This window comes from Primulina huaijiensis, chromosome 1, assembly GCF_012295235.1.
Source record: "Primulina huaijiensis isolate GDHJ02 chromosome 1, ASM1229523v2, whole genome shotgun sequence".
Taxonomy (NCBI): Eukaryota; Viridiplantae; Streptophyta; class Magnoliopsida; order Lamiales; family Gesneriaceae; genus Primulina; species Primulina huaijiensis.
In genome coordinates, this window is record NC_133306.1 from 1,263,832 (window position 1) to 1,291,522 (window position 27,691).

Genomic DNA, 27,691 nt, shown 5'->3' on the forward strand with positions numbered 1-27,691 from the left:
ATGCCATACCAATCAGCACTCGTCGTGACAGTTAGGACACCAACTCCGCTCCTCATTATAAGGAATTTTTCAAACATAAAAAGTTCCCAAAAATACAAGATAACGAGTTTTCTCTCTGTCAACTTAACTTGGTCTCCTCCCTCTTGGATTCCTCCTCAAAAAATTCTTCACTTTATTCAAGATTCTTGATTTTCTATTTAGTCCTCTCTTCAAAATTTTGCATCTTTTATTGAGATTTACGGAGAGAAGGGATGAATCCGAACTGGGAATTGAAGAATTGCTGTCAGCATGATCAAAAAGTTTTCCTTATTACCATTGGCGTTTTCACCGTTGCTATTCTTGCTGTAAGCTTTTTGGCCGCTTTTATTCTGCTTGTTTTTGTTGTTTGACGACCCTTTTTAGTACTTATTTTTTTTATATTCTTGTTGCTTTTGGAATGTTGACTCAGATTAGAAAGCTTTGTGCAATGTGTACATTCATCTTTTCTTTAAACTCGATTTCTGTGTGGCTTATGTATCAAGACTTGTGGCAAAGTTGATTTCTTATTTTGTGTGCGACTCTTTCTTCTGTTCTTTAATTGGGTTTCTATCTTAGTGGCGTTTGTAAACACTTAGAAACTGATTTAAGTAGAATATAGCGATAATAAATAGCAACATAGCTCTGCAAACTCTTGATCTTCCTATTTCCCTATTATCATAAATATGAATTTCAAATGATGTCAATTGAAGTAACGAAATATTGGACGGGATTGACATAAAGGAGAGAGATTCTTTGATAAAAAAAATATCCTGGTTAAATAATAAACTCGAACATGGTTTCCAACTGCTGAACTTATTAATTAAGTTCCACACTTGCGCTTTTCTAGATTGCACAAAAATGATGAATACATGTACCAAAAGTTCACATCTCAATCTTGACTTCTGTTCAATCTCTTGGGGTTTTTTTTTCTTTGATTGGCTTGTCAATAGTTTCACCGATGTAGGTTGTGTTATAGCAGCTCCTATTTGGAAATGCGAAACTTTTACACTGTCATATTTCAAGTGATCTATATCTTAATACTCATCCCTTTATTTTTTTATTCTTGTCGCGGGAAGGGCTCGTGCAGTGCAGCAGGATTTGACTCATCCCTTTATTTTTTATTCTTGTTTCATTTATTCTATGTATCCTGAAAGTTATTTTTTTTGGATAATGTATCCTGACAGTTATGGAGGACATTTGTCTTGACACCATTTAAGCTCATCACTGTGTTTCTACATGAAGCCAGTCATGCAATTGCTTGTAAACTTACATGTGGTGAGGTAAAAATCTCTTTGCTCTCCTCCCCCCATCCCCATGTGCAGACTTAAAAACCCTTTATTTTTTATTCTTGTTTCATTTATTCTATGTATATATTGTTAGGATTTTTACAAAAATGTTTTAGAGTTCAAATAAAGTAAATTATTTTCAAATTAATTTACTTGACTACTTTTCAAATCTATGATTTTTATGATCCCCATATTAGTGTCGAATTTTTGTATCTAAATTTTGTAACTGAATTCTTAAATTCCTTTCAATTATGATACTAATTTTTTCTATTTAACCGTTGAATAACTTCGATGTTCTTGTGTACATAAATTCTTGCACAAAAAGAAAGTGAAGACTCCAAGTTTCTATATCAGTTTGTGCCTATTTTCTTTTATTAAAAAAGGTATTATCTTGTTTGAAAATATATAAATTAGTTGGCTTATTCCAATCTATCATCATCATTATTATGTTCGTGTCAAGATGCCAAAATATATAATTATCTAAGTATATAATTATTGATTAGTTATCTAATTTGTTCTTACATCTTGATTAGTCATGAATCACAAGGTCCTTCTAAATTCCTAATGCCACAATCCCACGTCCTATTAATGTACTTTATACCCACCAAATCATGTTCATTATCTTACAATTATTGTGAACCTTTGAGTGACTTGAAAATTTTACTATAAATATTATAAAACCTCTATTTAGTGACCAACTCATTTTTTTTAAAAAAAGCACAAGTACACCTTCTCCACAGACAACTACGGGCCAGCAACTCCTACGCCCATCTTGTATACGATCACCCGCCTTTCTCTTCCCATCTTCTTTCTCCCTTGAATTTTAATATTTATCCGTTTCTTAGTTAGCAACCAAAATGGTAGTAGATCCTTCTAGTCATTTTGATTATAAAAATTCTACCATTAATATTTTCTAAAACTAGTAGTTGATGACAACGAAAATTGAAACCATAGAAAGATCGACGGCCGCCGTAAATACTTGTCGTTCTAGCTGAGATACCTGATATTTTGCACCTGTGGATATCTAAGAATTCTTGAGATAGATAATTTTTAAGGTTTGCCGTAAAGTTGATTATAGAGGATGGTTCATGTTAGTTTTCCACAACATGAATTTGAGGTCATTGGAAGAAGCAAGTGGAATTATTAGTATTATTATTTTCATATATTTTATATCTCACTTTTGAAAATATTTTGATTTTTTTTTGAAATTTCGCAAACATTCGTATTATTTTACGTTATGTCAAATTTATAAAAATCTAAGTTCTGATTCATGTTTTGACACTGAATGAGATTATGAACTAAATGGGAGGGATTCATATTCTGACTATTCCTGATTTCTGATTCTTGGCCTCAATTCTAAGAGGATAAATCTTGAAGACTATTATTAGTTAAGCCATGAGAAACATAATCTACCTAGTGCACTTGATATTTGTTATAAACTATGATCTATGCTTATTGTTTAGATTACTGTTTGTACCTTAAATATTTTGTTAATAGTATTAAAAATATTTTTAAACTTATTTTAAAATTGGAAGATATTATCTTTCCCCTACTTGCGAAGCGATCCCTATGTCACTCACCCTCATCTAAAAAAAAACACGGAGATGAAACTGTGGAGGAACAATTGATAGAATATTCATGGTGCCAGTTTCAAAAAAATTAGTTATTATTTGCTTAACTTATTCTGATTCGACATAGTCTGATATTGAATTCGTTGTATAGCTTGAAATCAACAATAACGTAGAACGGTTTTCGAGAATTTTTGTACCTCAGAGGCTTAAACATTTCGAAAGTTTTATCATGACTTTTGAAGATGTTGTCGATGCTAGGGAGATGACAAAATGGTATCACACTTGACACTGTAAAGATAATGTCGTCGTAAAGATACTGTTTTTTACATTCATTTTAAGAGAGATATTCCAAAATCCTACATATTTTAAGTTAGCAATTAGCATTCTTAAGAACCCAAATTTAATGTTCACACAATTAAATATTGACAGAAAAATGAAATTCTATATTGGAATTCCAAAAAACTTATTATATAATTCTTATATCGGATTTTCACATATTAGTTTTTCATAAATAATTTATTATCCCTTAGTCAAATCTTTTATCTTTAGTCAAAAGACTAAGTAACTTCAAAGTTGTGAAAAGCGGTCGTCTCAGTGGCTTAAGCGCAAAGCGATTAGAGGCGCAAGGTCTGCACTTTGGGGAACTCCGAACTCAAGAGGTCTACGAAGCTCATGCTTTTGTGCGCTTCGCTTGAGGGCAAAAGGCGACCGCCTGTGCGCTTCATAGAAGCTGCACGACCTCTTTTTTTTAGTTTCTGCAGACTTAAATCCGCACTTTCAAAGTGCAATTTTAAGTCTTCCTAAGACCTTAACAATTTTTTTTGAAAAAATTAAGCTCAATCTGTCTAAACCATCATTGTCTTGCTTCTCAAATCTCACCACTCTCATTGCCTCGCCTCTGCCATTGCTTAGCCACTGTCTCTTTACCGCCATTGGTCCGTCGTTGCTCCGCCGTCCCTTCTTTGTTCCCGTTCTCTTTTGCTGCCCAAAATTGGTAAACCCTTATTTTAGGAATTTATGTAAAAAAATTTAAACTGTGTTTTTTTAATAATAGGTGATTGTTATTTATTTTTCATTTATTTAACCATGCCAAACACAACAATTCCATCAAATCTAAAGGATGTTGCTTGGAATAATGCGATACTTTGGATCCCAAAATCTAAATATTTTATGTTGTTTTGTGGTAAAATAACAAATGATGGGATATATCGGTATAAGCTACATTTAATTGGAAGTAATAGAAATGTGAAAGCTTGTTTGAAAGGTCCTAATCATGATAAATAAGAACTTAAAGAGTTAATGTAAAAAAAAATAATTTGAAGAATCAAATAGATGATATTCCTCATTTAGATGATATTGTTGATTTGAAAGAAAATGAAGGTGAATATTCAAACTAAACTTAAAAGCAACGACCAAGATCTGGTTCAAGTTTCCCTCATTCGATGCATAGTAAAAAATGTAAACAAATAGGCCTATTGACCTTTATTTTCTGAAAGGTATAGAAGAAATCGTCAGACAAAGACGTGAGAAAAATAAAGGCCCGTATGATGAAAATAAGAAAAAATTAAGAGAAGATGCGGTTCAGAAATTTTCTACGTGGATGTATGATGCGGGAATTCCTTTCAATGCCATTAAATATGATTCTTTGCGGTCTTGTATTCATGCTATTGAAACTTTTTGAGTGGGAATGAAACCTTCATCATAACATGAAGTAAGAGTTAAGTATTTGAAGAAAGAGTTGACAAATACAAACCTGATTTTCAAATCCCACGAAAAAGATCATGCTAGTTATGGTTGCGTAAACATGGGAGATGGGTGGAAAGATAAAAAAAAGTAGAACTCTTATAAATTTTATAGTAAATGTTCCTTAAGGAAGATATTTGTTGAATCGGTGGATACTTCAAGTTATTCTCATACGACTTATAAGATGTATGAGTTACTTTCTAAATCTGTGAATCATATTGGAGAACATAATGTGTTTCAAATTTTAACAGATAATGCAAGCTGCAATGTTAGAGCATGCAATATTTTAAATTGTAAATTGAATTAAAAATAAGATATTTTTTTTTATTTTTGAAGTCGTCTTTTGGAAAACAATTTTTCACACTTTTACTGGACTCCATGTGCAGCTCATCGCGCTTTTGATAACTATGGTCAACTTATCTCTGGTAGGTATATTCTCAATAATATTGGTCAATACTAGTTGTTTTCATAATACAATTTCATAAAAATTCGACAAGTAGTACAATAAACGTGTTGAACTGGGTTTTTCGAGAAATTTTCTGAAAACGGAAAGTTTGGAGATTTTGATGTAGATGGAAAGCCTACGTTGAAAGGTTTACAGAACAGTTTACGGAATCGAATTCCGAGTTTCCTATGCGAAAAATTTCCAATAACGAAACTTTTTTGGATGGCAGGAGCTGAGGTGCCTGGAACTCGAATTTCTGGCGCTGAGGCGCCTTCTGACGGCGCTTAAGCACCTTGCTGCACAACCCATTTCATAAAAATTCGAAAAGTAGTACAATAAACGTGTTAAATTGGGTTTTTCAAGAAATTTTCTGAAAACGGAAAGTTTGGATATTTTCATATAGATGAAAGCCTACGTCGAGATGTTTTTAGAATAGTTTACGGAATCGAATTCCGTGTTTCCTATGCGAAGAATTCCAAAAACGAAATTTTTTTTGGATGGCAGGAGCTGAGGTGTCTGGAGCTCGAAATTCTGGCGCTGATGCACCTTCTGGCGGCGCTTAAGCACCTTGCTGCGCAACCCAAATTTCTTGGAGGGCTTTGAGGTGCCGAAAAAAGGCGCTAAAGCGTCTTTCCTATGCAATTTAATACAGAAATAGGCGCTAAGACGCCCGACATCGGCGCTTAGATGCATGATAGTCAGATAGATGGGCGTGGAGTTGCCGAATTCTAGGCGCTTGTCTTGCTTAAATTCTACACGATTTTTTTCCCAAATGGATTATGAATTTTGTGGCTGTGATACCACTTAAATGTCACGTCCTGAGCCCGAGGCATATCGACACCGACATTGTTTAACAATCACACAATCGTAAAACAACAAGCCTCATAGTAAAATATAAACCAAAATAGTCTATTCCGTAAATAACCTTTCTTTACCATGAAAATTTCCAAAAAAAAAAATAGAATTACGGAAACATTTTACAGCTTAATTAAAACTGGAAATAATCATAACTAAAATCAAGTTCTTAAATTCAAAAGCATCTTCTTCACCAATCCAAAAAATATTTTGCACATCTTTGTCTAACTGCTCGTTCTTATCTGGGGAAAGAGAGTAAGTAGTTTGTATTTGGGGAACACTCTGTAAGTAAGTACGATCGAGCACATATAACAAATACATATATATATATATATATATATATATACACTTTCGAAACATGGTTATATCTTACCAGACAACATAGCATATCAAAAACTTGAAGCACCAAGATTCATCTTCTTTCTATTGTTTACTTATATTGGTCCCTATCTGTTAGTTCTCTAAAGGGTGAGGTCATACAATATTCACAATTACACCATATAGGGGTCATATAACGGTTACAATCTCACCGTATAAATGCTATATAGTTCGAAAATCCTTTCTCATAGCTAGTCCAATCATACCACTGCTTGAAACATATTATTTTTAAACAAATCATAGGACTAAAAACATGTTCGATCGATTTAAAACATATACATATATTTAAAACGAAAAGACTGCTTACTGATTATTCTTCAAAGAAACGTAAAAAGTGCAAGGGTTCTTCTCGAAAATTCTCCAGTCCTCTTGCTTGATTTTTTTCCTTTTTCTTGAGAGAATTTTGCAGTGTTTTGCCTATACTCTTCTAGCTTATTTTTGAAAATATTGAGTGAAAGAACTGGTGTAATTTTCGAATGACTTGAGGGGTCTATTTTTAGGTGTTGAGGGGGAGTTTAGATTGACTTGGACTACTTCTCCATCTTCAAATTCGATTTTTTAAGGGATATCCAATCTGGAGATTTGATTTTTGATTGCAAATGGATGATAACTTGATTCACTTATCTTGTAATCTTATATCGAGAATCTGAGTATCGATATCTCAAAGTTCATTTATGTTTTAATATACTTACATCAAGATTGTTTTATCTTGGACAAAACATTATCAAGTTTTCTCATGTATATTGATATTGATATGAAATGAGATTTCTGATATTCTCTTTCGGATCTCCTCTTCCACCCAGGTCGAAGGTATCCAAGTTCATGCAAATGAAGGTGGCGTGACTCAAACACGTGGTGGTGTATATTGGTTGATCTTGCCTGCTGGATGTAAGACATTTTTCTTTGAGATTTTGGTTTTTCCTTTTCTTCTCTCTGTTTTTTCTTGTGAAGTTTCTTTTTTCTCCGTTGTAGATCTTGGCTCATCATTTTGGGGTATGCTTCTTATACTTGCTTCGACAAATCTTCTCACAGCAAGGATTGCTGCTGGTTGTCTTCTTCTTTCTCTTCTTATTGTGCTCTTCATTGCTAAAAATGTAAGAATTCTTTAATTAGAAGTCTCTTATATTTAGTGTTCCTTTTTTTTACAGGAGGCATTTTTGAAACATGGTTTTTCTTTTTTAAAAATGGAGTCTAGTGTATACATTCTTCAGCTTTTATATGTTCACTCTCTTACTTCAAGTTTATTGTGAACAGTGGACACTCCGAGGACTCTGTGTTGGTGAGTTTCTTCACCATCTCATAGCATTTGACACATAATTAAAATAAAACTAACATCTGCATAATGTCCTCGCCAGGATTTATCATATTTATTGCTATTATTTGGGTTCTTCAAGAAACAACTAAAGCTCGTATCCTTCGCTACGTTATACTCTTCATTGGTATAGGCTTATCCTTGTTATACTTCCAGTGTTCAATTCAACTAAATTTAGTTATATTCTCACATTGGTTACTCATTTTTGGCAGGTGTTATGAATAGTTTGTTTTCAGTTTATGGTACTAACTCCACTTTCATTGGAAGTTAATAAGATAAACACACTGAGCTGAAAGCAAAATGATCATATTTTATGATGCAGATATATATGATGACTTGATATCTCGAAGGGTTCACTCAAGTGATGCTGAGAAGTTTGCAGAACTTTGCCCCTGCCCTTGTAATGGAGCTGCGTGGGGGGTGATTTGGTATGTATTTTTGATGTTGAAATATTCGCACATGATGCTACAAAATAAAATCATCTCATACTCGAACGGAATGCTATTGCAGGGGAATGATATCCTTTATATTTCTGTGTGGATCAATATATCTCGGACTCGTCATCTTGTCTTGAGGTATTATAATATTTCTTTCGGTGTTTTCCTTTTATAGCATATTTTCTACCGAGTTAACTTAATGGCCACAAGGACTTGTAGAGTGTATTTTCCCTTTGATTGAGCAAAACCTTCCATAAATGCCATTTTAACATAACTAAATATGAACATCTATTCATAACTTGAAATTTTCATTTTTCCTTGTAGCGAAGCTCACACACGTATGCACATTATATACAAAGTTAGGTTATGATGGACTTTTCATTGATTGTCGAGGCCGTATTCTTCTTCCTGCTTTCATTGACAATACTTTGCATATGTCCTCAGGGTACATTCTCAGAGCCGGAGGATTTTGTTTTCTCTTATTATTTGTGCCATTTGTTTAGGTGATTGTTTCATGTAAAATATGCATCAGATTCATTTTTTGGCCTGCAGGCGTGCCATTATGCACCATTTATGGCCTCATCATTGAATGACATGATACACATTTGTTAAATTTTTTAACAGTAAATGATTAAGATAGCTCTGGACTTGATGTGATGCAACACAAGCTGCGCCATGATGACTGAAATAATTAATCTGTTGTGATGCTTGATGCAAGTTGCGTTCAGAAAAAGATTACACTTGTTTTAGAGTCCGTCAGTCCGCTTTAGAAAATCTGTTGAATCAAATTTCTCGGAAACCATCCTTGCGAAATTTAGAGTCTAAAACATGGGTCAGACTTTGTTTTAAAAATCTAAAATTGGACTGTCCCAAACTTTTCCATGACGTCGTATACGGACACATATATATAGGGATGTAAACGATCCAAACCAAACCAAATAGTATCAGGCTCGAGCTCGGTTTGTATTGAAATTACTGAGCTCGAGCTCGGTTCGTTAAAAGCTCGTTTAGCATGTTAATCAAGCCAGGCTCGAGCTTGATTCGTTAATAGTTTGTTTAGCATGTTTAACAAGCCTGGCTTGAGCTCGTCTCGTTTTCGAGCTCGATAAGTATAGAATTGAGCTCGAGTTTGAGTTTGAATCGAGCTTGTTAAAAATTAAATATATTTATAAACTAATTTTAAATCAGACATAAAAATGTAAATTCATTCATAAATAACCAAAACGACACAAATAAGAGCTACAAAAAACATAAATCAGTATATTATTGAACATTCCGAAATCATACATCTAGAATATTCATTATATACTGATATCACCAAAATCATACATTTAGAATATTCATTATATACATCTAGAATATTCAATAAATATAGTAGATCGAAAACAGCACATCATTATGAAATGAATTCGACATAATTAACTTAAATTATTGATTAATGTCAAATGGCATATCAATTTAGCATGTAAAATTTTTAATTAACCTTCATAGACTAATAGTAAAGTTACTCAACTTGTATATGACTTGGTTGTGTAAATTTTAGGGAAAAAGAATAAGTTGATGTATTTCTGTTAATTTATTTTATTTATTGTATTTTAAAGAACATTTTAATATAATGATATGCAAATAAGATTAAAAATGTAATTATGACTAAATGGTGTGAATTCATCATTTTTTCAAACATGTCTTGTATTCAATTCCTTCCATTGACATTATTACTAATATTTTTATTTGTCAACTCAATAAATGAGCCAAGCTCAAGCTTACGAGCCACCTAAACGACTCGAGCTCAAGCTCGAGCTTACGTGCCACCTAAACGAGCCGAGCTCGAGCTCGCGAACCTATTATCGAACATGTTTGCGAGCTCATGAGCCGAATATCTTTAGACTTGAACTTGGTTTGATTAAATTTTCGAGTTCAAAATCGAGCTTAAGTTTGGTTTGATATGATTAACAAACAAACTCAAACGAGCTTTTTATCGAGCCGAGCTTCGAATAGCTTGCAAACGGTTTGGTTCATTTACATCCCTACATATATATTTATATTTGATGTATTATAATTTATACGTAAAGAAGCATGCGCTGCTTTCTGAAGAACGCTTTTGAAACTAATATATCGAATTCCTCAACGCAAATCTTGAGATCCACCATCCATGTCATCATTATGCTAAAATTTGAAATTCCCAATCTTCATACATATCAATAGTTCCATTTCAAAATTGTTTTATACCATCACCAATTCCAATTGTCATATAATCACAGCAAGTATGCAGAAAAATAATACCGAACAACCGTAATGCAACAAGTATTGAAGTCGATGCTGAACGGACCTCCTCTAATTGCGTAAGACTGAATTGTTACGAATGTGTTACATGAAAAAGGGGTATGGTTCAGATTTCAGATAAAATCGAAATTACTTGCTCTTAAAAGTTCAAACATGTAGAAAATCAAAGATAAATTATTGCTTCTGGAAACGGTAGGTTTGTCAAGCCTCTGTTATTGGAAATTCAAAGACCACATCTTTCCCTGAGAGTTTCCTGTAGACCCCAGAAAATGTTTCGAGCTTATTCTCTGTGTCATTCTTTGCTTTCGGATCCAAGAAAACCTACAATGAGCAGAAACAAAGTAACACCAGTACATGCCAACAGAAAATAATAAAATATATATGTACATATGTATAGAAAAAAAAACTGTAGTCACCTTCATTATCTTAGATCCATCGAGTCTGTATCTGACACGCTTTCCAACAATCTCAGCGGGATAAACTATGTCCTCAAGGATGGCCTCATGAACACTCGTAAGTGTTCGGGTACGAGGCCTTTGAACGGCAGACCCCTTCTTAGGTGGGCGCACTATCCTCCTTGTGGCAATGAGAACAACCTCCTGCAAATGCATTAAAAAAAGGAAGCAAGTGCAAGCACTTGCCAAGTAAACATGACACAAATGTTTTTGGCATGTCAAGATATTAAATTTCAAGCGAAAAAACTTTGTAAGGAACAAACTTTTCTCTACCATCCATCTAATATGTGCTTTGTTTATGTGTCTTATTGAACAAAAACCATATGGAACTCTATGAATACTTATTGGTGTACACAGCATATCATTCATCTGCATCAAGTTACCTTTCCACTGAATTTCTTCTCAAGTTCTCTCACTAGTCTGGGATGAATCTTGCGGAAAGCTTTCCGCAATCGATAAGGGACATGGATCACAACAGCCTTCTTGCCTCCAGAAACATCAATTTGCCTACAGAACATTAATACAAATATATAAGTATACCTCATCTAGGGAATAAGGTAAAAAGGCGGCCTAGAAGCACCTACGAGGCAGAGTTGATGTAGAGGTCTTTCAAGTCACTCTTAATATCTTGGTTTGTATTTTCCAAATCAAACAAAGCCTGGGTACCCAATAGGCAATAACAAAACTCAAACATGATGAAATATATCTTTAATGCCGAATAAGCCATAATGGAACAAGTACAACATAAAAGCATGTTTAAGGTAATGACCTGAGCAACATTCTCCTCAAATTCAGTGGGCTCGGCGCCCCTGTCTTTGTGAATCTTTTGTGCTGCAGTGAACATCTTGACAGAACCTCTGCTCAACAAAATATGCAGTCAATGTTAATTTCAAACACTGTGTATTTTAAAACTGACACTAGTTTCATTTTCTCTACAGGACATGGAACCAACTCAGAGTTTTAAAAGAGAATTTTGGCCCACTTATATCCTTGCACAGAGCTGTCGGACAGAATAACAAAAACTTTTCACTAGATTGTAAGCGCAGTAACACAATAACGGTACAAGATCCAGCATTCCTTCATACAAAATTAACAAGTCAATGGTTTCAAAAATTCGAAAAAACAACCGACGAAGCAATCTCCTAAGTCCATTCAACAACATAACCAAATGTAACGCATCAGCGCATATGAACACGATACATAGACCCAAACAACACGCTGCACAACGTATGACAGAGTAATTAAATACAAATAAGTAAGAACTTCCAAACAACATATTAAATGCTGAACCAGTGAAACTGTATCGTTGTTCAGGTTACACTGCAAGATAAGCGCAAATTAACTAGTTTCCATATATTTCGGTAAATAAATGAATTAAGACGAAATTCAGGGATCAAATGTACCTCTACCGACCGGAATGACGGGCTGAATGTAGAACCCAAGACCCGGCGCCGGAGATTTCACAAGAGAAGACGAAGCTGTGTAAAGAAGCGCTCTAAGGTGGCGGAAACCTAATTGTGGACGTGTTGGGTTTACCTCTTGAAAAAATGAGTCAGGACCTCAGAAACCCAATCAGACCTATTTAAAAATATGAAGCCCACATAAAAAGCCCAATCTTGAGGCCCATTTACTCTCAGCTCTCTCCCCGACCTCGATTCAATTCACTTTTCCACTGAACTCTAGCAGTGAAATCGGTGTTTGTTTGTTTCAATCTTTATATTGATAAAATCTTTGTATGTTAGTTCAAAGTAACAGAAAAAATGATGTCTACAAATAAAATTCTCGAAAATCGGAGCCCTGCGAATGCCGCCACTTTCAGGTCAGTCAATATTCGTTCCACCGATCCTGTATCAAGTATTTGGCGATTAATTGTTTGGATAATTTTGATCGTGTTTTCATTTTCAATGCTGAATTTTCATTCTTTCTTCTTTTTTTGATTATGGGTAGTTCTTTACAACGAAATTAAGTTCAGCAGCTGTTTGAAATTACAGAATGATATGGATTCGAATCACGTGGTTCCCCCCCTTTTTTTTTGTTTCACTTGTTTGGGAAATACTATAGACCTGGAGGTCTGAAAAGGTTAAGCTTTATTCATGCACTAACCAGTGTTTTTTCATCTTCAATGATTAGCACCCTAGCTGTTTTGCTATTGCCTTTACTGGCGCGGTTCAACGGGCATGCTTTAGTCCCGTCCTCATATTTGAGAAAAATATGCTTCAGACTATCTAAACTCTGAAATTTTATCACTAATCTTTGCAAGTTGCAGGAAAGAATTGCTGGATGTTGATTTAGGGTATTTGATATTTTGATTCATTAATTTTGTAAAAGTAGTAGTTGAATTAGATGTTTCATGGGGAGAGTGGGTTGCAAAAAGGATGCTTGCGCATAGTTGAATATGTTAAACTGGAGTTTCTGTTGCCAAGATATTGACTGAGAAACTAATCCGGTGACGAAGTTATCTCGACTTGTGGGAAGATGTAATAAAGAATTGAAGATGACTAACACGATTTGTAAATAGATATTCTGAATCAATTTTTTTACACGTCTCAATCTCTCATTTTATTGATCTGAAGATGTTTGTATGTAGGCAAACTCCCTTGCAGGTCATACATGTTCTTGGTAACTTCATGAGAATATGGTCAATCTACACTCTGTACCTCTATTTATCACAAACAGGTGCTTCGGTCTTGTTGTTTGTCTTCAGCTGTCTTGTTCCATCGTCCCTTCTGTTTTTACTGTTGCAAAAACCTTGGAAGGGCAGACCACTTTCTAATACTCAGGTCTTTGCCATGCATTCTGCTCTCTTTTTTGTGCTTTTTTTTTTCCTCGTTGCTGTTAATTGGAACAAGAAATAAATTTGGTAAAAATTTCTTGGCTAACATGGTTTTGCATATTAATATTTTTTTCCTAGGTTGTGCCTTCTGTAATAAATGGTGGTGTTACAGCCCTATACTTCATCTTATGGGGAAAGGGTCTGAAATCTTGTGGTCCTCTCAGGTGTAACTTACAAATCGAGATTTTCTACATGTTCTATTATTTTCTTAAATATTAAATGAAACATGATCTGCTAGAAATGAAGAATTGACCAGCTGTAGCTTGTGAACAAGAGGGAATTTAAACTGAGCTGTTGTGATTCTCAGCAAATCATTTTAGCGTTTGGTTTAGTTTTCGTAGAATATTATACAATGTGATTTGTGTATAAAGGGTATGATTTTATTTTGGCCTTTATTTTTCTTTGTTTGTTGATTTGCAATAGTGAACTTGAAAATTTTAGATATATTTTCTTTTCTTTTGATTTTGTTATTATTTTTAAAAAAAAAAAAATTAGAGACCATACTCTGTTGCTGTGTGAGTGAAACGTGGTTTACTTCTGCCACAATTTAGGGGAAAAAACTTGTGACATTAACTAGCTGAGTCAAACTTGATACAGATTGTGCATGTTGTGAGAAATCCTAGTACAAGACAAATATTTTGTGTCAATACTGTGCATGACATTGTTTAGATATGGATTTAGCTATGTGAACATTCCAAATACAGATTTTATTGCTATCTCATTTGTTTTGTATCTCAACGTGAGTTGAAAATTTTGACGACACATGTTGACAATTGTGCTATGATTAACTTTTTATAGGATAACTCTCTTTAATTTGCGTTATTGCAATTATTAACACGGGGAGAGCCAAAACCACGGAAAACAGAAGCTGTTCTTGATGTGAATTTGGGTTGTCATAAATTTCACCTTGTAATCCATTAGCCTCACTGGTGTGGGTCTGTGGGAGTATGGGGCATGTGATTGGTTCCGAAGTAGAAGTGGTTCAAAAACAAAAAAGTTTTGATTTCCCTTTCCCAACGTAAGCTTGCAATCTAAGCTTGACCTAGAAGATGCCCTTGACTTAGCAAGAGGACTACTCACTACTTTTCTTGTTTTAAGATTTAAGATTGAATGGATATGATCCAGCTTCCACCTTATTTTTTGATTCAAGAAATTACTTCTCCTTTTCATTTAGCTTCACAATCACATCAATATATGCTTATTATTCAGGGCCATATTGGCTGAGTATGCTGGTGCTGTTCTTGGAGTATTATCCGCGGTGTTGTATGGGAGGAGAGGCCATCTCTGGAAAAAGGTACTGCCTTGATGGGCTATTATATCTTGGTCTCCTCCGCTCATGAACTCATTGGTAATCGAAGCTTCGGTGTTTTTTATTTGGCTTCGGACTTTGGGATTTGTGTGAAGTCTACATTCTAATGGTTGATATGGATGAAGGAATTACGGAGATATCCTCGTGGATGCATTTTGAAACAATCATTAATATACATGTCTGATTTACCGCACGATCATGGCTAAAATGTCACTATTACCATAGTCAGCATCTGACATTTATTGCTCAACAGCATTCGTTTAGAAATAGAGGAATAAATGTTATAAGATTTCAATGTTTCAAAAAGAATTAATCTGTTACTTCTTTGCATTTTATTCTAATCAATAGAAATTTCTTCTACTTTGTTAGATTGGCGGCCTCTTTATGATGTTGGCATCATTCTATCTTATATCTCAAGGATGGACCTCGGCCTCATATACACATTTGAATATCCTTTCAGCATTGAGCTATGACTAATTGTGAATGTGTCATATTTTTGAATAATGCTGAGAAATTTATTCACTTCTTTTTATGCTTCTGAACTCAGTTAAATAATTAGTAATGAACTTAACTAGAAATACTAGTCTTTAATAATTCAGAGGCAGAGGTTGAATCAGAAGTAGCTGTAGGATTTAAGGACATGCTAATTCCGATTTTTGCTGGAATTTTATCAACATTGAGAAGGGTGATTGCAAGACGAGTCTCACTTAAGGTACGGATGTTTCTCTGTCACCTGATATAACATAGATCCCACATATTTAGAGACGACCCTTTCGAATCTTCATACAATTCGAAGAAAGAAGAAGAACAAGAGCTAATGTTGGAATTTTCCTTCTCTGATTTCAGAATCAACTTAAAAGGCGGCTGCATGCCATAACTATTACTTCTGCCACCTGTTTTATGTTCCCTATTGCCATGTGGGATATGATACTTGTGAGTTTCACTATTGTACTTTTCTTTGATCCATTTCCCTCAACCATTATTTTACTTTTATTTTTTAATTCTTATATACTTCACACTTCATCTTACAAGTGTGTGCATGTTGAAAATGTTTCAGGGATCATCCAGCATAGAGTTGCCTTTTTCTGCCTGGACCTTTTCTAGCACTATTCTTTTTGGAATTGTCTTGATATTTTACGTGGACAGTATCGCGGAGGAGAGGTATTCCTCATAGCTTCTAATACTTGCTGCAATTTTTACTATAAATGGAAACGCTGTTGATTTTGTCAGTGCTATCTGACGTATCAAATATCGGCTTAAAGAATCCTGTGGACATTTTCATCCCAAGCCTCCTATCGTTAATAATTTCTTATCCAAATTTATGGTCCTTTTTTTTTGGGTATTATTGGGCTATGCATTAATCATTGTTTGGGAGCTTTTAGTTCAGTTATGTGAGTGCACATATATATATTTATGCCCTATGTTGATTATGGGCAGAGGATGGAACTGTGGTATGGTTCTTGTCTCCAACCCCCCTCTCCCCCTCCTTTTCCCGTTGAAAGATCACCTACTTGCATTAGTAATTTTTTTCATCTTATATTGCCTTTTTCCACTAAAGACAAAGGAAGCATCATGTCGCTTTTGCACTATTCTTCTATTTTGTATTGTTTTTATTTTATTAAATTTTGCAAGTTTTCCAATATGTACCAGGGCATAACATTGATAGCAATGGTGCATTTGCAGATTGTTCATGGTGTTCTCATCCCCAAAGCATTTAATAGTAGCAGGAGGATGCATCATTATTATGGAAATTGTGTACAAGATGGACTTTTCCCTGCTTGGTTTTTTACTTTGCGTTGCCATTTTGAGCTTCGGTATGAACTAATAGAATCCTTCAGTTTTTAAAATTTAGCACAAATTGTCTATCTACATGTGCTCTTTTGACTAAACAAGTGTTGTATTTTTGGACTCCCTTCCTTTGTGTCTAACTGATCATATGACAAGAATTTTATAGTTGGGTGATTACGAAAGTCATCTAGTTAAAAAAAAAAAAGGGAATCGGATAGCAGGTTGGGCCCTCCAAGTGCAACTTAAGATTGACATAATGCATTTTGGCATCATTTACAGCTCTGGTCGTGATGCCATGATTTTCATGTGGTAAACAGAGTAAAACCTCGTCATGTGGTAAAAAGAGTAAAACCTCGAAAGCTTTGTATTGGCTTACATGTTCTACTGACTTCTGATATTAAGTTTATCTTCAATGTTCACTTTACTTCATGGACCAAAATCATAGTAGGACCATGATATACATTTCAATCATATTTACTAAACCATAAATGGTGTTTGTGATTTAACAAGATGCATGTCTATTTTGCAGGAATACATGAAGCAACTTCCTTGGATCGCACGAAGAAAGATTCTTCACAAAATTTAGATCCATGGAATGGGGGTTTTGAGGACCAAATTCAGATGGCGTCACTTCCAACTTAAGGTACTGATGGATCATAGAATCTTGTTCATGTTGCCAGAATTATCAACTTCTTGCGGCTGTTCCCTCTTAATATCTTTGGCCTTGCCGATAAAATTAGGGGTTATTCATTGCACATATGACCATTACATCATTGAACTCTTATTTCAATTGCTACCTATTCAATTGTCCTCAGAAAAAACCATCATGCTAGAATTTATCCTTAGAATGTAAACTGTGAAACTTTACGAAATTAGAGTTACTGGACACCTTAATTGGGAGGCGACTGTTCTGCAAGCTCTTGCAAGAGTATTGCTGAGAAAATCGACAGGCTAAAATTGATGTGAAGGGAAAAAAAATTTTATTTCCCTTTTTTAACAGCATGACGGGCATCTGTTCATCTTATCTTCGATGGAGCGGCAACTTGTTTTCAATTGTGGATGTGTGACGTCTACGAATGGCTGCAAAACATTACTGATGCAATGCTTTAAAAATATATTCAAGTGGTTCTTGATTGTGCAATATGATTCTTGGTTGTTGTAACCACAAAAAACTGCTGTGGATAATAAGGATTGTACTATGAATTATGGGAACATGCCTACCACAGTTCTTGATGTTTTGAATTGCAGCCGTGTTCGCAAGTTTGTAAAGAAACTCCACAGAACCATTTTTTTTATTTTTACTTTGTGGCAGATTTTCCTAGTCTGGCTATTTACTTTGTTCTATTATTTTGTCGTAATGTCATGTGACCTTTGATACCAGGTTTATGCGATTAGTTTTTCTTGGGTTTGAAACTTCTATATCATGCGAGAATCGAATCACAAGAGTAGAAAACTTGAACATGAAAAAATAACTCACATATTCTTATATTAGCATCGTCTTCTTAACAAAGTGATCTAAAAAATTAAAGACTAAAGTTGCATTTCTAAACAAGTTATCACAAGAAATTACTATTTTCCGAACAAATAATATCACAGTTGGAACTACTAGTAGCATGCTTCTGTTTGTTAGCTTCAAAGAATGCCGATAAACGAAACTTCTGCAAACTATGAAGCCTAGTGCAATAGTCCGTTTTTTACTAAAATCGATGAGAAGTGTCTCCATGTTCTCTTCTTTTTCTGCTCGCAGTGAAAGCTCTTGTGATGAAATGAACAAGAATTCCGAGTGGACAAAACAGCAGGCAAAGGGACACCGAATGCCTCATCTCTATGTTGTTCTTCAATCCGTCATAGTAAACTTGCCTGTTTGAATTAAGTAGCAGGAGTCAGAATGCATTCTGTATTCTATGTATGTGTGATCGTGTGTATATAAGTTGCTAACATTGGAAATAAAAAACATCAAGTAGACATGGTAAAATTCAAGAAAAAATGCGTAATTTTACATAATGTAATCAACCAGTTAATCATGTTTTAAAACCGAAAATATAATCCAACAAATAATAAGTACATCAACAAATTAAGCATAAATCTTCTCAAATCTCAAAATAAAAATCATCGTTCAAAACATAGAAAAAATACGTAAACCCTGAATTTTTTTATTAAAATATGAGAATTATTGGTTTGGATGTGTCTCATGGCATTGTTCGAATAGTACGTCTATTGAAAGAGTATCTGACGCTTCAGTGTAACCATTTGGGGTGTCAGTTCACGGGAAAGGTAGAGAGAATGACCTTGCAGCAAAAAGATCGACAGCCAATAAATGAATCCAAGCAGAAGCCAGCGTCATCTCGTTGGAAAACATCTTAGCTACACCACTTAACTGGACGATCATCATATTGAGGAAAAAAGAGGCACTTTTCAGTCCAAACTTCAAATTTTTCTTTAGAAATGAGAGTAAAACTTTCAACCAATTTACAACACACCTCTGGCAACCAGTATTTACTTGCAAACATCAGCCGAATTGTATCAGGTGTCCAGGACAGATACAGTAAATAAGCATATAATAGACCGAGAACTATATAAGGTATGCTGCTTGCTATTATTTTCTTGGTCTGCATAACAGATAACAAAGCAATTAAGACACACACACATATAGAATTCCGCATTTCAAACTTGAGCATTGCGCCTTGTGTTAAGGGAAGTTGTAGAAGTTCATTGTTATTTCAAACTCAAACAATTAATAGTTCACCACAATGATCATGTTGATGGATTATATTTAAAAGGACTGACAAGTTTCAGATTTATAGAATGTTAGATTAGGTGCCAGTAAGCCAACTTTTATATACATTAGATGATAATCCTTGAATGTGGCTTGAGAAAAGATATAAGTGCACATGCACTCAGATTCTAAATTTATGTTCGTCGTTGACGAGTGGCTTGAGAAAAGACATGTGTTTATACATTAGATGAAGATCATGAAATACATTCTTTGAGACTCCAGACTCTAAATTTATGTTCCTCGTTGGAGAGTGGCTTGAAAAAAGATATACCACCTTACAACCTGCCTCATTTGAGACAAGTATCAGTGACGTGTTATGGCTACATTTAATTAGCTTATACGCATGATCTTTGCACACATTAATAGGTATTCATAAGAGATAAGTTCACTGAATGACCCGAAACCTCAATTCCAAAATCGGTTTCCACTAATTGGGTGGTGGAGGATTTAAGTTACAGTTGTACACCATTAATTCTTAGGAACCAAAGTGTTTAAAATTCTACTAAGCATGGGTATTGATTTTTGTGGAATCCTTACAAGGTATTATGTTATCAACACTTACAAGCTTCGCTTCAGGGGCTGCAACCATAAATGTATAAAATGGAAGTACTGCTGCCGTTCCCAACGTAAAAGCACTACTTGCAATCTGAGAACTCGGGAGCCCTGCAAATGAGCAGAAAAATAAAGATTAGATTCAGATGTAGTTTCATTACACAAGGAAGATTTTCTATTCACTTCTGCGGAAATGGGAAATCTTAACTAAGCAACAGGGCAGATGAAAGCAAGCTCAAAGATACCCCCAGACACCTTGGATTCTATTCAGACACGAAATGAAAGCAACATACATATAACATTTTAAACCTTATACATTTGCATGCGGTAAAGTTTAACTATCAAGTGCTCAATAACACTAAGTGATGAACAAAACCCAACATTGTTTTCTCTCTCATTTTATGTTTTCACACTCAAAAAATCCAAAAACGTTCAAAACTGGCTTGGAGCACTTTTTGTTGTGCAAAGAACGAACTTCGCTTTAATCAGACACAATGGGAAACACTAAACAAATAAATTCAACAATGTAGGAAAACTATAAAACAGAGCAAGAAACATGAAAAAATTACATGAAGCATACACAGAAGACCTTCTGGACATAATAATTCTTCCAAGATTAGGTATAGTGATGATTCTTGATCCTCCAATAAAACTCCAGACAACATATGGACTCGCTTTTTTCCCCACTGCTAGTTGATCAAATGGTATTTCATTCTTTGTGCGTCTTTGATTTCTAAGCAAGGAGTTAGCTGAAAATCTTGAACAGCCAATCTATAAAAACCAACTCCAAACCTGTCACACATCTGATTATATCATACAGCACATTTCAAAGATGAAACTACAAAACCACGAACAATTCAATGCTCTATTTATTTCTTCATCCAATCTGCCTGAAACTCAATACGATAGAACGAACAAATAAAAAAGACCAACTTTTATGAAGATTCGAGCACTCTGGAAATAAAAAAATCTCCTTCATAGCACGGTAGACTTCTGATTCACCATTTGAATATTATTAGCGCACACCAACAAGTAATCTCGGTAATTTAATACCAAATGACTAAAGGTATATAAATAACCCTTATAGATTCTACAACAAACCAACTTAAATACACCAAAATCCTGGACAAATGACACTGCGCGTGGAGAAATAGTCCCGAAAAGTAAATGGCAGTCCAAAAAACTAGGATTGATTATCAAAACGTATAAAGATTCTCAGGAGGTAATTACATTGAAAAATCAGGTATGCCCACTATTGCCCAGTGCAGGAAATTAAACATCTACTTAATAAATTTCAAACAGACCATTAATATAGTAAAGATACCAGGAATATACACAACCATAAAAGGAGTTACAGCTGAACTCAAGAATCGATCCCTAGAAGAATAAAGAAGCTATACTAATAATAGAACGATTAGCAGAGGCAACTATCCTTAGAGAACTTGATTAGCCACACCTTAAATGAGACTTGAGAGCTGAGAAAACAAAAAGACGTGACCATAATGATTCCGTCGAAAAAAAAACTTCAATCGATTTCAACTTGACAAAAAAGGGACAATTTTTGCGTTCATCGGCTTATGCAAGATGAATCAACCGATATAAGAACAGAAAACAGTAATGGTCGAGTAAAAGAAAAATCTTGAATCCCCCATGAAAAACACTCGGAGACTCGATTTGGAAAAAGAAAGAAATGGAAGTCTGTGCAATTGGCACTCACAACGACGTGCACCAAAAATTTTCACTTTCACAGAACAAAACCCGTAAACTGAATAGCAGTGGAACTGTAAAAGTTTAACTTTTTGGGCTTTCAGATTGTCTGACTCAGATGGTTAACCTCACTTTGTTCTAGCCTATATGAGCAGGCCAGGTGTATCGACAGACGTGGCGGCGCACATGCAGGGATTGCGTTTCTGGGATTCTCATTGGTTGATAGAAATTGGAAAGATGAAGTGTAGTGAGACTGAGAGAGTCGGGATCAAACGTTCTGCTCTATCTTATATTTGTATATGGCTGCGAGTTTGGCAAACATGATTTGTCTAATGTCATTTACCGATAGTTTTTTTAAATAAATAGAGTAGTTTTGAGAGTTTTTAGAGCAAATATTTGATTTGTATTTGAACTTATCGAATTCGAATCAAATTTGAACATGTTAGAATTTTTTTCCAAGCCGAACTAGAATCAAAATTATTTTGTTCCATAGTTTGCGAGTCGATCGCGAGTCCTAATATTTTATTAAGATTTTTTATTATATATTAAAATATATATTTCGAACATTTTGGACGTTTCGAGCTTTCAAACTTTTTTCTTGAACCTTAATATCTGAACAATAATTCAAATAGGTCGTAAATATGAACAATTCAAGCCGAACATGAACTCGAACTTCATTTCAAGTCGAATTCGAGCAAAAAAATTCAAATTTTTTGAACTTCAAATCGAGCTCGAATATATTTAATTCGTTTCGAATTCGAACATTAACTTTTTGCTAATATTCGGCTCGATTCGGTTTGTTTAGCATGATTTGCAGAATATACGCAGTAGCACACCAAAAATAGATGTTGTGTGTTGTAAGAATAAAAAAATAAAAATAAAAAAGAGAAAAAGTTCGGAAAATGAGGATTGCTAATCCACCTATCTAAATTATTATAACAGGTCTAACTACTTGTTTAAAATTTAATTGGTGTGGCACAAGAAAAATAGATGGTTTTGTTTCGTGGTATTTACTAGTAACTTCCAAGTTAAATCAGCCACTAATACTGTTACATTGCTAATTCTTTGTATCATTGAGTAGAAATGAAAGTGTTAAAATGGCTTTCAATTGTCAAGTTTTATAGTCTTTACAATTTTTTCTGCGAATTTTATATATATTTAAGATAAAATTAAGATGACAATAAATACATCAAATATCACATAAAAGTATAAAGACAAGGAAAATTTGTTATCACCCTGTGACCTCGACCAAGGAATCCAGCTCTAAAATACAGATATATACGACAACTAAATAAATTACAGAAACAGTGTAAGAATTCTATACCAAGGCAAATTTGTTCTAAAATATAGATATATACAACCAAATAAATTATAAGAAACAGTGTAAGAATTTTATACCAAGGCAAATTTGTTTCCTTCATGCACTAATATCACCTACATAATGCCATAAAATTACATGTTTTTTTTTCTTGCTTTTCTGATATAATAATACAGTTTTTCCTATTTCATGTAAGTAAAAGTATTAATATCATCCCAATGATTTAACTAAAAACTTCAAAAACAGGTGCAGGAAACAGTGTATGGAAAGATTAGGAATGTTCTAGCAATGCTCGTCGAGCCAAGATATGATATCGCCAAAAACTCGAAGTACCATCTCATCTGGCTCGCCTTCAAGAAGAGAGTGAAAGGCATCATCATACAGGTTAAGTTTCTTGTCTGAACTGCTTGCCTTTTTGTACAATGCTTCGCTCACAGATGGATCAGTTACTATGTCGTTTTTTCCATGTAAAATCAATAGTGGCAGCGACACCTGCAAAATGTAAGCCACAAAATTCATATTTGGTATTTTCTTACATTTTTCAACATTAAAGTTCATCCCTCTTTCTTGTGCCTTACAAGTAGTTCACTGATGGAATCAGACAAGATTTTGACGTAATGAAGTACCTTCTCCAGTTGGTGTTCTATCTCCTGTGTCGTCCTCAGCAATTCCACGGCTGTTCCTAGCCGAGGTTTATGCTTGTAAGCGATGACATTATAGGTTGCCTGACTCAAGACAAAACATAAGAACCTCATCGTGTTTTCTTAAATTGTTGGCTCTTCAATTCCACTTTGTACAGGATAAAATTTTTAATTTCTTTTTCTTAAGCATACTCAGGTCACTTATTTTACTCATTTTATTATTTTTGGACGGCAACTGGCAAGAGATTGAAAATAGAACAAACTTCATAAAACAATCACGTGATTCAACCCAAACCCGAAATGTACAAAAAATGCCCAAAAATTCTAGAGCTCGCATTATTCCATTCTTCTCTCTTAATATTTCCTAGAGATGAAAGCTCAATAAAACTCTATCTAATATTTATCAACATTTTGATAATCCTAACAGATTCTTTATAATCATATCATAAGATAAAATTGATTCTAATATCTAAACTTGTGAACTTAACCTGTCATCACATTCTCTTTAAGTAAAAAAAGTTAAGCCAAAGCGATAATGAACCACGACTCATTTAATCTCATCAATTACCATTCTATTGGGGTTATATTTTTCCTTCAAATTCATATGGCAATTCAAATTTCAATTTCCCTGACTTATCATAAACATGTGTCTTAGTTTAAGGATTATGGCCTACTTGTTCTCGCTTCCTCACATCTTGGAATGCCATCTCAGTCAAATCCTTCTGCGGAACAAGCTTCTGTTTTGGAAGTAATTTTGAGACTCCAATTAGAATTTGAGTTACTAGCCACGGAGGAACCATGTCATCTGCAATCTAGAGAAACGTTTCAATAAGGCACATATAAAGTTCAGTTGGTACGCTTTATAAGAAATAAAATGCATAGAGTACCTTACACATAGGTGCAACAAGAACTGCGCCGCTCCACAAATCGTGCTGTTTTAGGTGCACTTTAAGCGCAACTGCTCCCCCCATAGATTGTCCAAAAAGAAAACTTGGCAATGAACGGATGTCTGGATTCTCTGCACCCACAATCACCTTAATACAATGGAAAAGTATACTGTACACCTAAAAACTCATTCATGGCACTTAGTATATGTGAATTATCAATTTTTAAAATAGCTCGAAATAACAGGAGGTGGCATAATCTATAGCTTTATGTTTCAACAACTCTAGATTTTAGAAAAAGTAGTAACTAACGTGGTATCATAACCAGTAAATCACATGTTTGATCAGAATGCAGCTACAGAATTTATGTGCATTTACAAAGTATAGTTACTTCGGAATTATATTTAATATACAATGATGGAGGGGAGTTGGAAGTTATTACAGGTTTAATGGATTCCCCCTGGACAAAACTTATATTTTCAGTAAAACATTTACACATCTTGCTGCCATTGGGTCCCCAGCCAATCATCCTTCCTTTCTTTGTTTGCCATGAGAAACCTAGTAGGATGCGCACACACTTTTCCATGCTAAAGCATAACATAGCGGTAGAGATTGTTAAAATCCTCAAGCAAAATAAGTTAGTTCACCGAATGACAGACCTTTCACTTTTGCAAAATGCTCAATTACATCATCCACGAGCCTGTCAAAGCTTGGAATATAGCCATGTAGACCTTCTGAAAGACCAAATCCGGGGTAGTCCAGCGCGAAAACCCCATAACCAGAAGATGCAAGCTTTCTAGCAATTCCTGTGAACATTGTGTAAAAGCAATAAATTCAACTTTTCTCAAAAGTATGAAATATTAGCAGTTATATAAGATTCGTGCCTTCGAAGAAAAATGTACAAGTATCTCCATAACCATGACAAAAACAAACCACAGCTTTTGGGGAACCATTTTCCGGAAGCCAACTTTTTGAAAATATCTCCAATCCCCTAGAGTTCACTTCAAATGACTGGAAAAAAATAATTATTATTTAGTACAATGTACAAAAAGTCCACAAGATATTCGACAAATGGAGGCAAAAGTTGGCAAAAGTTGAACTCCATTATGATGGACAATGCTGGATAAATCAATGTTACCGAATAAGAGTTAGCCAATGGGAAATATTAAGGCATATTCCCGAAGGTACAAGATCAGGCAAATGGAAACCCACCAAGTTGGAAATCTATAGATATATTTTCCATGGAAAAGTGGAGAGTTGGGACGATAAAACAATTGAAACCTTAAAATTTCCTTTAATATATTTGAAATGAGAACAAACAAATTGAAAAATGATTACCTCAGTCATCTTCAATCTTTCATGTGGCATCTGCAAGACAAGTAAACTCAAGTGTCACACAAAATCTAAATTTCATGTCCATAAAAATCTATTATTCAAGAAAGATTGGATTAGCCATAGTTCTCTTTCAAAAACATTCAAAAAAGTAAGTGAGGACCGACTTGGAGCTGATGATGTTCCTCTAGTGATATAATCATCAAAATCAGATCATATTTCAAGTAATTTACCAAAAATTATCCTCACGTGTTCACAACCAGACTACAGTATCAGCCGTTTTTACTCATTCGTGATAACAAGATCTTACCCCCGTTTTATCGCTCTTTTTTGCCAGATTTTCACTTCTTACGAAAACGACAATTTACATTTCATTCTTATCTGTACACATGGTGTGGATTCATTCTAAAACAACTGAAAAAATACCATACAAAAGAAATGACAGATTAAATATTAAATATAACAAATATCCGGTTGGACTCGTACACAACCATGAGATCAGTCCGCGTAGTCACTCCACACATACGCAAGTAGCACAAGTGGCTAATATAACCTTCAAGTATGTTTAACTATGGCAGTAAAATAAATCTCCTAGCCATAATTGACCTACAGAAAATGGCCTAAGAGTAACATATCAGAATCTTAAACTCAACAAATTTTATCATGTGCAAAAATATTCATCAGCTAAATCTTAGCATGACCACATTCAAAACGTGCTAAACTAGGAAATCGTTTGCACGAGGCATTAATATTAAAGAGGAAAGATAAATCCCTTATGCCTTTCCCCTGAGGACAGGGTGGATCCAGGATTTCCAGGGTGGGGCTAACTTCGGCTACTCGGCGGCATTAGAGGCTGAAACTTGAATTTTTAGACAAATTACATATTATTTCATTATTATTTTTTTATCTGAGTGTGGTGATTGATCCCATATGGTCAAAATTTCATCTTTAACTTTAACTGACTCTAACCCAAATCAATCCAAATCGATAACATATCAAATACCAACCATTATCATTCAATTTTCAAGAACAAAAAAGGAGGAAAAAACGCAAACTTTAATTCAACCAAGATTATTCTATTCTATCCCATGAAAACACGAGCAGCAAATCACCGAATACCTTGAATAAGATATGATCTATGGAGAGCTGAATGTGCTTGAATGCCTCGCGAGCCCGGCGCCTGGGTCCCACCATGTCCATGTCAGCATCCAATATCTTCTGCAACTCTTCATCCACACCCGCGAACTTTACTGTTTTTCCCATTACTTTCAAATCTCTGCCACTCTTCGCAGGTGAAATCTTGGCCTTTAATTCTAGTTCGTATTAATAACCCACGACGACTCGAAGAAATAAGAAATCAAAGAAAACGAAAAGAGAATTGAAGGAATTTGATTGTACCATTACAAGCGTGTCTACTATAAATTCTTGCGGATTCCAGTGCCATGTGTATTTGTGATAAGCGAATGGCATCTATAATTTAGATATGTTTATCTCATTTTAATATACATATAAAGTGCATGCGAACATATAAATATATATATATATATATAATATAAGAAAGTTGGTGAAAAATCCCCAATCAAAATATTTCTTTGGGTTCACTCCCTACCCACAAAATTGTGGTACTATGTCATACAAAATGGTATACACTTCATGTGGAAATGTGGTACTAAAAAAGTACCCAGGGACTGAACACAAAAAAAATCGACAGCGAGAGACTGAAGGCCAATTTCCCGATACATATAAAGTGCATGCGAACATATATATA

The 27,691-nt window shown here is 34.6% G+C and overlaps 5 protein-coding genes across 15 annotated transcripts; 2 read left to right on the top strand and 3 right to left on the bottom strand.

Moving 5' to 3' along the window:
- Window positions 1-26: 26 nt before the first annotated feature.
- On the top strand, window positions 27-8,663 carry LOC140974827 (uncharacterized). Of its 3 annotated transcripts, none has more exons than XM_073438328.1 (10): window positions 27-344; window positions 1,203-1,298; window positions 7,100-7,184; window positions 7,269-7,390; window positions 7,551-7,575; window positions 7,652-7,735; window positions 7,821-7,850; window positions 7,931-8,036; window positions 8,119-8,183; window positions 8,370-8,663. In XM_073438328.1, the coding sequence occupies exons 1-9, from the start codon at window positions 252-254 to the stop codon at window positions 8,180-8,182; spliced, it is 705 nt and encodes a 234-aa protein (XP_073294429.1). In that variant the 5' UTR covers window positions 27-251; the 3' UTR covers window position 8,183; window positions 8,370-8,663. The 3 variants fall into 3 exon arrangements, with proteins under 3 accessions (XP_073294429.1, XP_073294436.1, XP_073294423.1); XM_073438335.1 differs by having other exon boundaries at window positions 8,598-8,663; XM_073438322.1 differs by having other exon boundaries at window positions 31-344; window positions 8,490-8,663.
- Window positions 8,664-10,352: 1,689 nt separating this feature from the next.
- On the bottom strand, window positions 10,353-12,336 carry LOC140974897 (small ribosomal subunit protein eS7-like). Its single transcript, XM_073438387.1, has 6 exons — window positions 12,187-12,336; window positions 11,553-11,640; window positions 11,368-11,441; window positions 11,167-11,290; window positions 10,745-10,927; window positions 10,353-10,649 (listed from the first exon to the last, which is right to left on the bottom strand). Exons 2-6 carry the CDS (start codon window positions 11,625-11,627, stop codon window positions 10,530-10,532), a joined length of 576 nt encoding a protein of 191 aa, XP_073294488.1. The 5' UTR covers window positions 11,628-11,640; window positions 12,187-12,336; the 3' UTR covers window positions 10,353-10,529.
- Window positions 12,337-12,348: 12 nt separating this feature from the next.
- LOC140974862 (uncharacterized) lies at window positions 12,349-23,436 on the top strand. 4 transcript variants are annotated; one of them, XM_073438351.1, is made up of 11 exons: window positions 12,349-12,602; window positions 13,371-13,563; window positions 13,695-13,780; window positions 14,826-14,910; window positions 15,295-15,373; window positions 15,507-15,637; window positions 15,772-15,858; window positions 15,983-16,086; window positions 16,609-16,739; window positions 17,243-17,356; window positions 18,461-18,867. In XM_073438351.1, the coding sequence occupies exons 1-10, from the start codon at window positions 12,544-12,546 to the stop codon at window positions 17,353-17,355; spliced, it is 1,068 nt and encodes a 355-aa protein (XP_073294452.1). In that variant the 5' UTR covers window positions 12,349-12,543; the 3' UTR covers window position 17,356; window positions 18,461-18,867. The 4 variants fall into 4 exon arrangements, with proteins under 4 accessions (XP_073294452.1, XP_073294456.1, XP_073294460.1 ...); XM_073438355.1 differs by lacking the exon at window positions 18,461-18,867 and adding an exon at window positions 17,714-18,034; XM_073438359.1 differs by lacking the exons at window positions 17,243-17,356; window positions 18,461-18,867 and adding an exon at window positions 23,313-23,436.
- Window positions 18,148-21,999, bottom strand: LOC140974876 (protein MAO HUZI 4, chloroplastic-like). 5 transcript variants are annotated; one of them, XM_073438376.1, is made up of 7 exons: window positions 21,498-21,999; window positions 20,611-20,833; window positions 20,250-20,304; window positions 20,052-20,152; window positions 19,194-19,322; window positions 19,002-19,090; window positions 18,148-18,573 (listed from the first exon to the last, which is right to left on the bottom strand). In XM_073438376.1, exons 2-7 carry the CDS (start codon window positions 20,704-20,706, stop codon window positions 18,411-18,413), a joined length of 633 nt encoding a protein of 210 aa, XP_073294477.1. In that variant the 5' UTR covers window positions 20,707-20,833; window positions 21,498-21,999; the 3' UTR covers window positions 18,148-18,410. The 5 variants fall into 5 exon arrangements, with proteins under 5 accessions (XP_073294477.1, XP_073294472.1, XP_073294468.1 ...); XM_073438371.1 differs by having other exon boundaries at window positions 20,611-20,812; window positions 21,498-21,998; XM_073438367.1 differs by having other exon boundaries at window positions 20,611-21,999.
- On the bottom strand, window positions 23,118-27,424 carry LOC140974852 (caffeoylshikimate esterase-like). Of its 2 annotated transcripts, none has more exons than XM_073438340.1 (9): window positions 27,322-27,424; window positions 27,043-27,228; window positions 25,930-25,959; window positions 25,476-25,602; window positions 25,251-25,397; window positions 24,595-24,725; window positions 24,382-24,519; window positions 23,693-23,791; window positions 23,118-23,558 (listed from the first exon to the last, which is right to left on the bottom strand). In XM_073438340.1, the coding sequence occupies exons 1-9, from the start codon at window positions 27,391-27,393 to the stop codon at window positions 23,349-23,351; spliced, it is 1,140 nt and encodes a 379-aa protein (XP_073294441.1). In that variant the 5' UTR covers window positions 27,394-27,424; the 3' UTR covers window positions 23,118-23,348. The 2 variants fall into 2 exon arrangements, with proteins under 2 accessions (XP_073294441.1, XP_073294446.1); XM_073438345.1 differs by having other exon boundaries at window positions 27,043-27,236; window positions 27,322-27,412.
- Window positions 27,425-27,691: the final 267 nt, after the last annotated feature.

Excerpts from the sequence above, each read along its gene's own strand:
- LOC140974827 (XM_073438328.1), top strand. The coding sequence starts at position 252 with ATGAATCCGAACTGGGAATTGAAGAATTGCTGTCAGCATGATCAAAAA. Across the intron at positions 1,299-7,099 it reads GTAAACTTACATGTGGTGAG|GTCGAAGGTATCCAAGTTCA; the intron begins GTAAAAATCTCT and ends TCTTCCACCCAG. Across the intron at positions 7,851-7,930 it reads TAGTTTGTTTTCAGTTTATG|ATATATATGATGACTTGATA; the intron begins GTACTAACTCCA and ends TTTATGATGCAG.
- LOC140974897 (XM_073438387.1), bottom strand. The coding sequence starts at position 11,627 with ATGTTCACTGCAGCACAAAAGATTCACAAAGACAGGGGCGCCGAGCCC. Across the intron at positions 11,442-11,552 it reads TTGAGGAGAATGTTGCTCAG|GCTTTGTTTGATTTGGAAAA; the intron begins GTCATTACCTTA and ends TTGGGTACCCAG. Across the intron at positions 10,928-11,166 it reads AGAAGAAATTCAGTGGAAAG|GAGGTTGTTCTCATTGCCAC; the intron begins GTAACTTGATGC and ends ATGCATTTGCAG.
- LOC140974862 (XM_073438351.1), top strand. The coding sequence starts at position 12,544 with ATGATGTCTACAAATAAAATTCTCGAAAATCGGAGCCCTGCGAATGCC. Across the intron at positions 15,374-15,506 it reads GGCCTCATATACACATTTGA|TAGTCTTTAATAATTCAGAG; the intron begins ATATCCTTTCAG and ends AACTAGAAATAC. Across the intron at positions 16,740-17,242 it reads CGTTGCCATTTTGAGCTTCG|GAATACATGAAGCAACTTCC; the intron begins GTATGAACTAAT and ends TCTATTTTGCAG.
- LOC140974876 (XM_073438365.1), bottom strand. The coding sequence starts at position 21,542 with ATGGTCACGTCTTTTTGTTTTCTCAGCTCTCAAGTCTCATTTAAG. Across the intron at positions 20,153-20,610 it reads GTCTTCTGTGTATGCTTCAT|GGCTCCCGAGTTCTCAGATT; the intron begins GTAATTTTTTCA and ends GCTCATTTGCAG. Across the intron at positions 19,323-20,051 it reads CAGCCCCTGAAGCGAAGCTT|ACCAAGAAAATAATAGCAAG; the intron begins GTAAGTGTTGAT and ends TCTGTTATGCAG.
- LOC140974852 (XM_073438340.1), bottom strand. The coding sequence starts at position 27,393 with ATGCCATTCGCTTATCACAAATACACATGGCACTGGAATCCGCAAGAA. Across the intron at positions 25,603-25,929 it reads AAAGATTGAAGATGACTGAG|TCATTTGAAGTGAACTCTAG; the intron begins GTAATCATTTTT and ends ATTTTTTTCCAG. Across the intron at positions 23,792-24,381 it reads ATGTGAGGAAGCGAGAACAA|GCAACCTATAATGTCATCGC; the intron begins GTAGGCCATAAT and ends GTCTTGAGTCAG.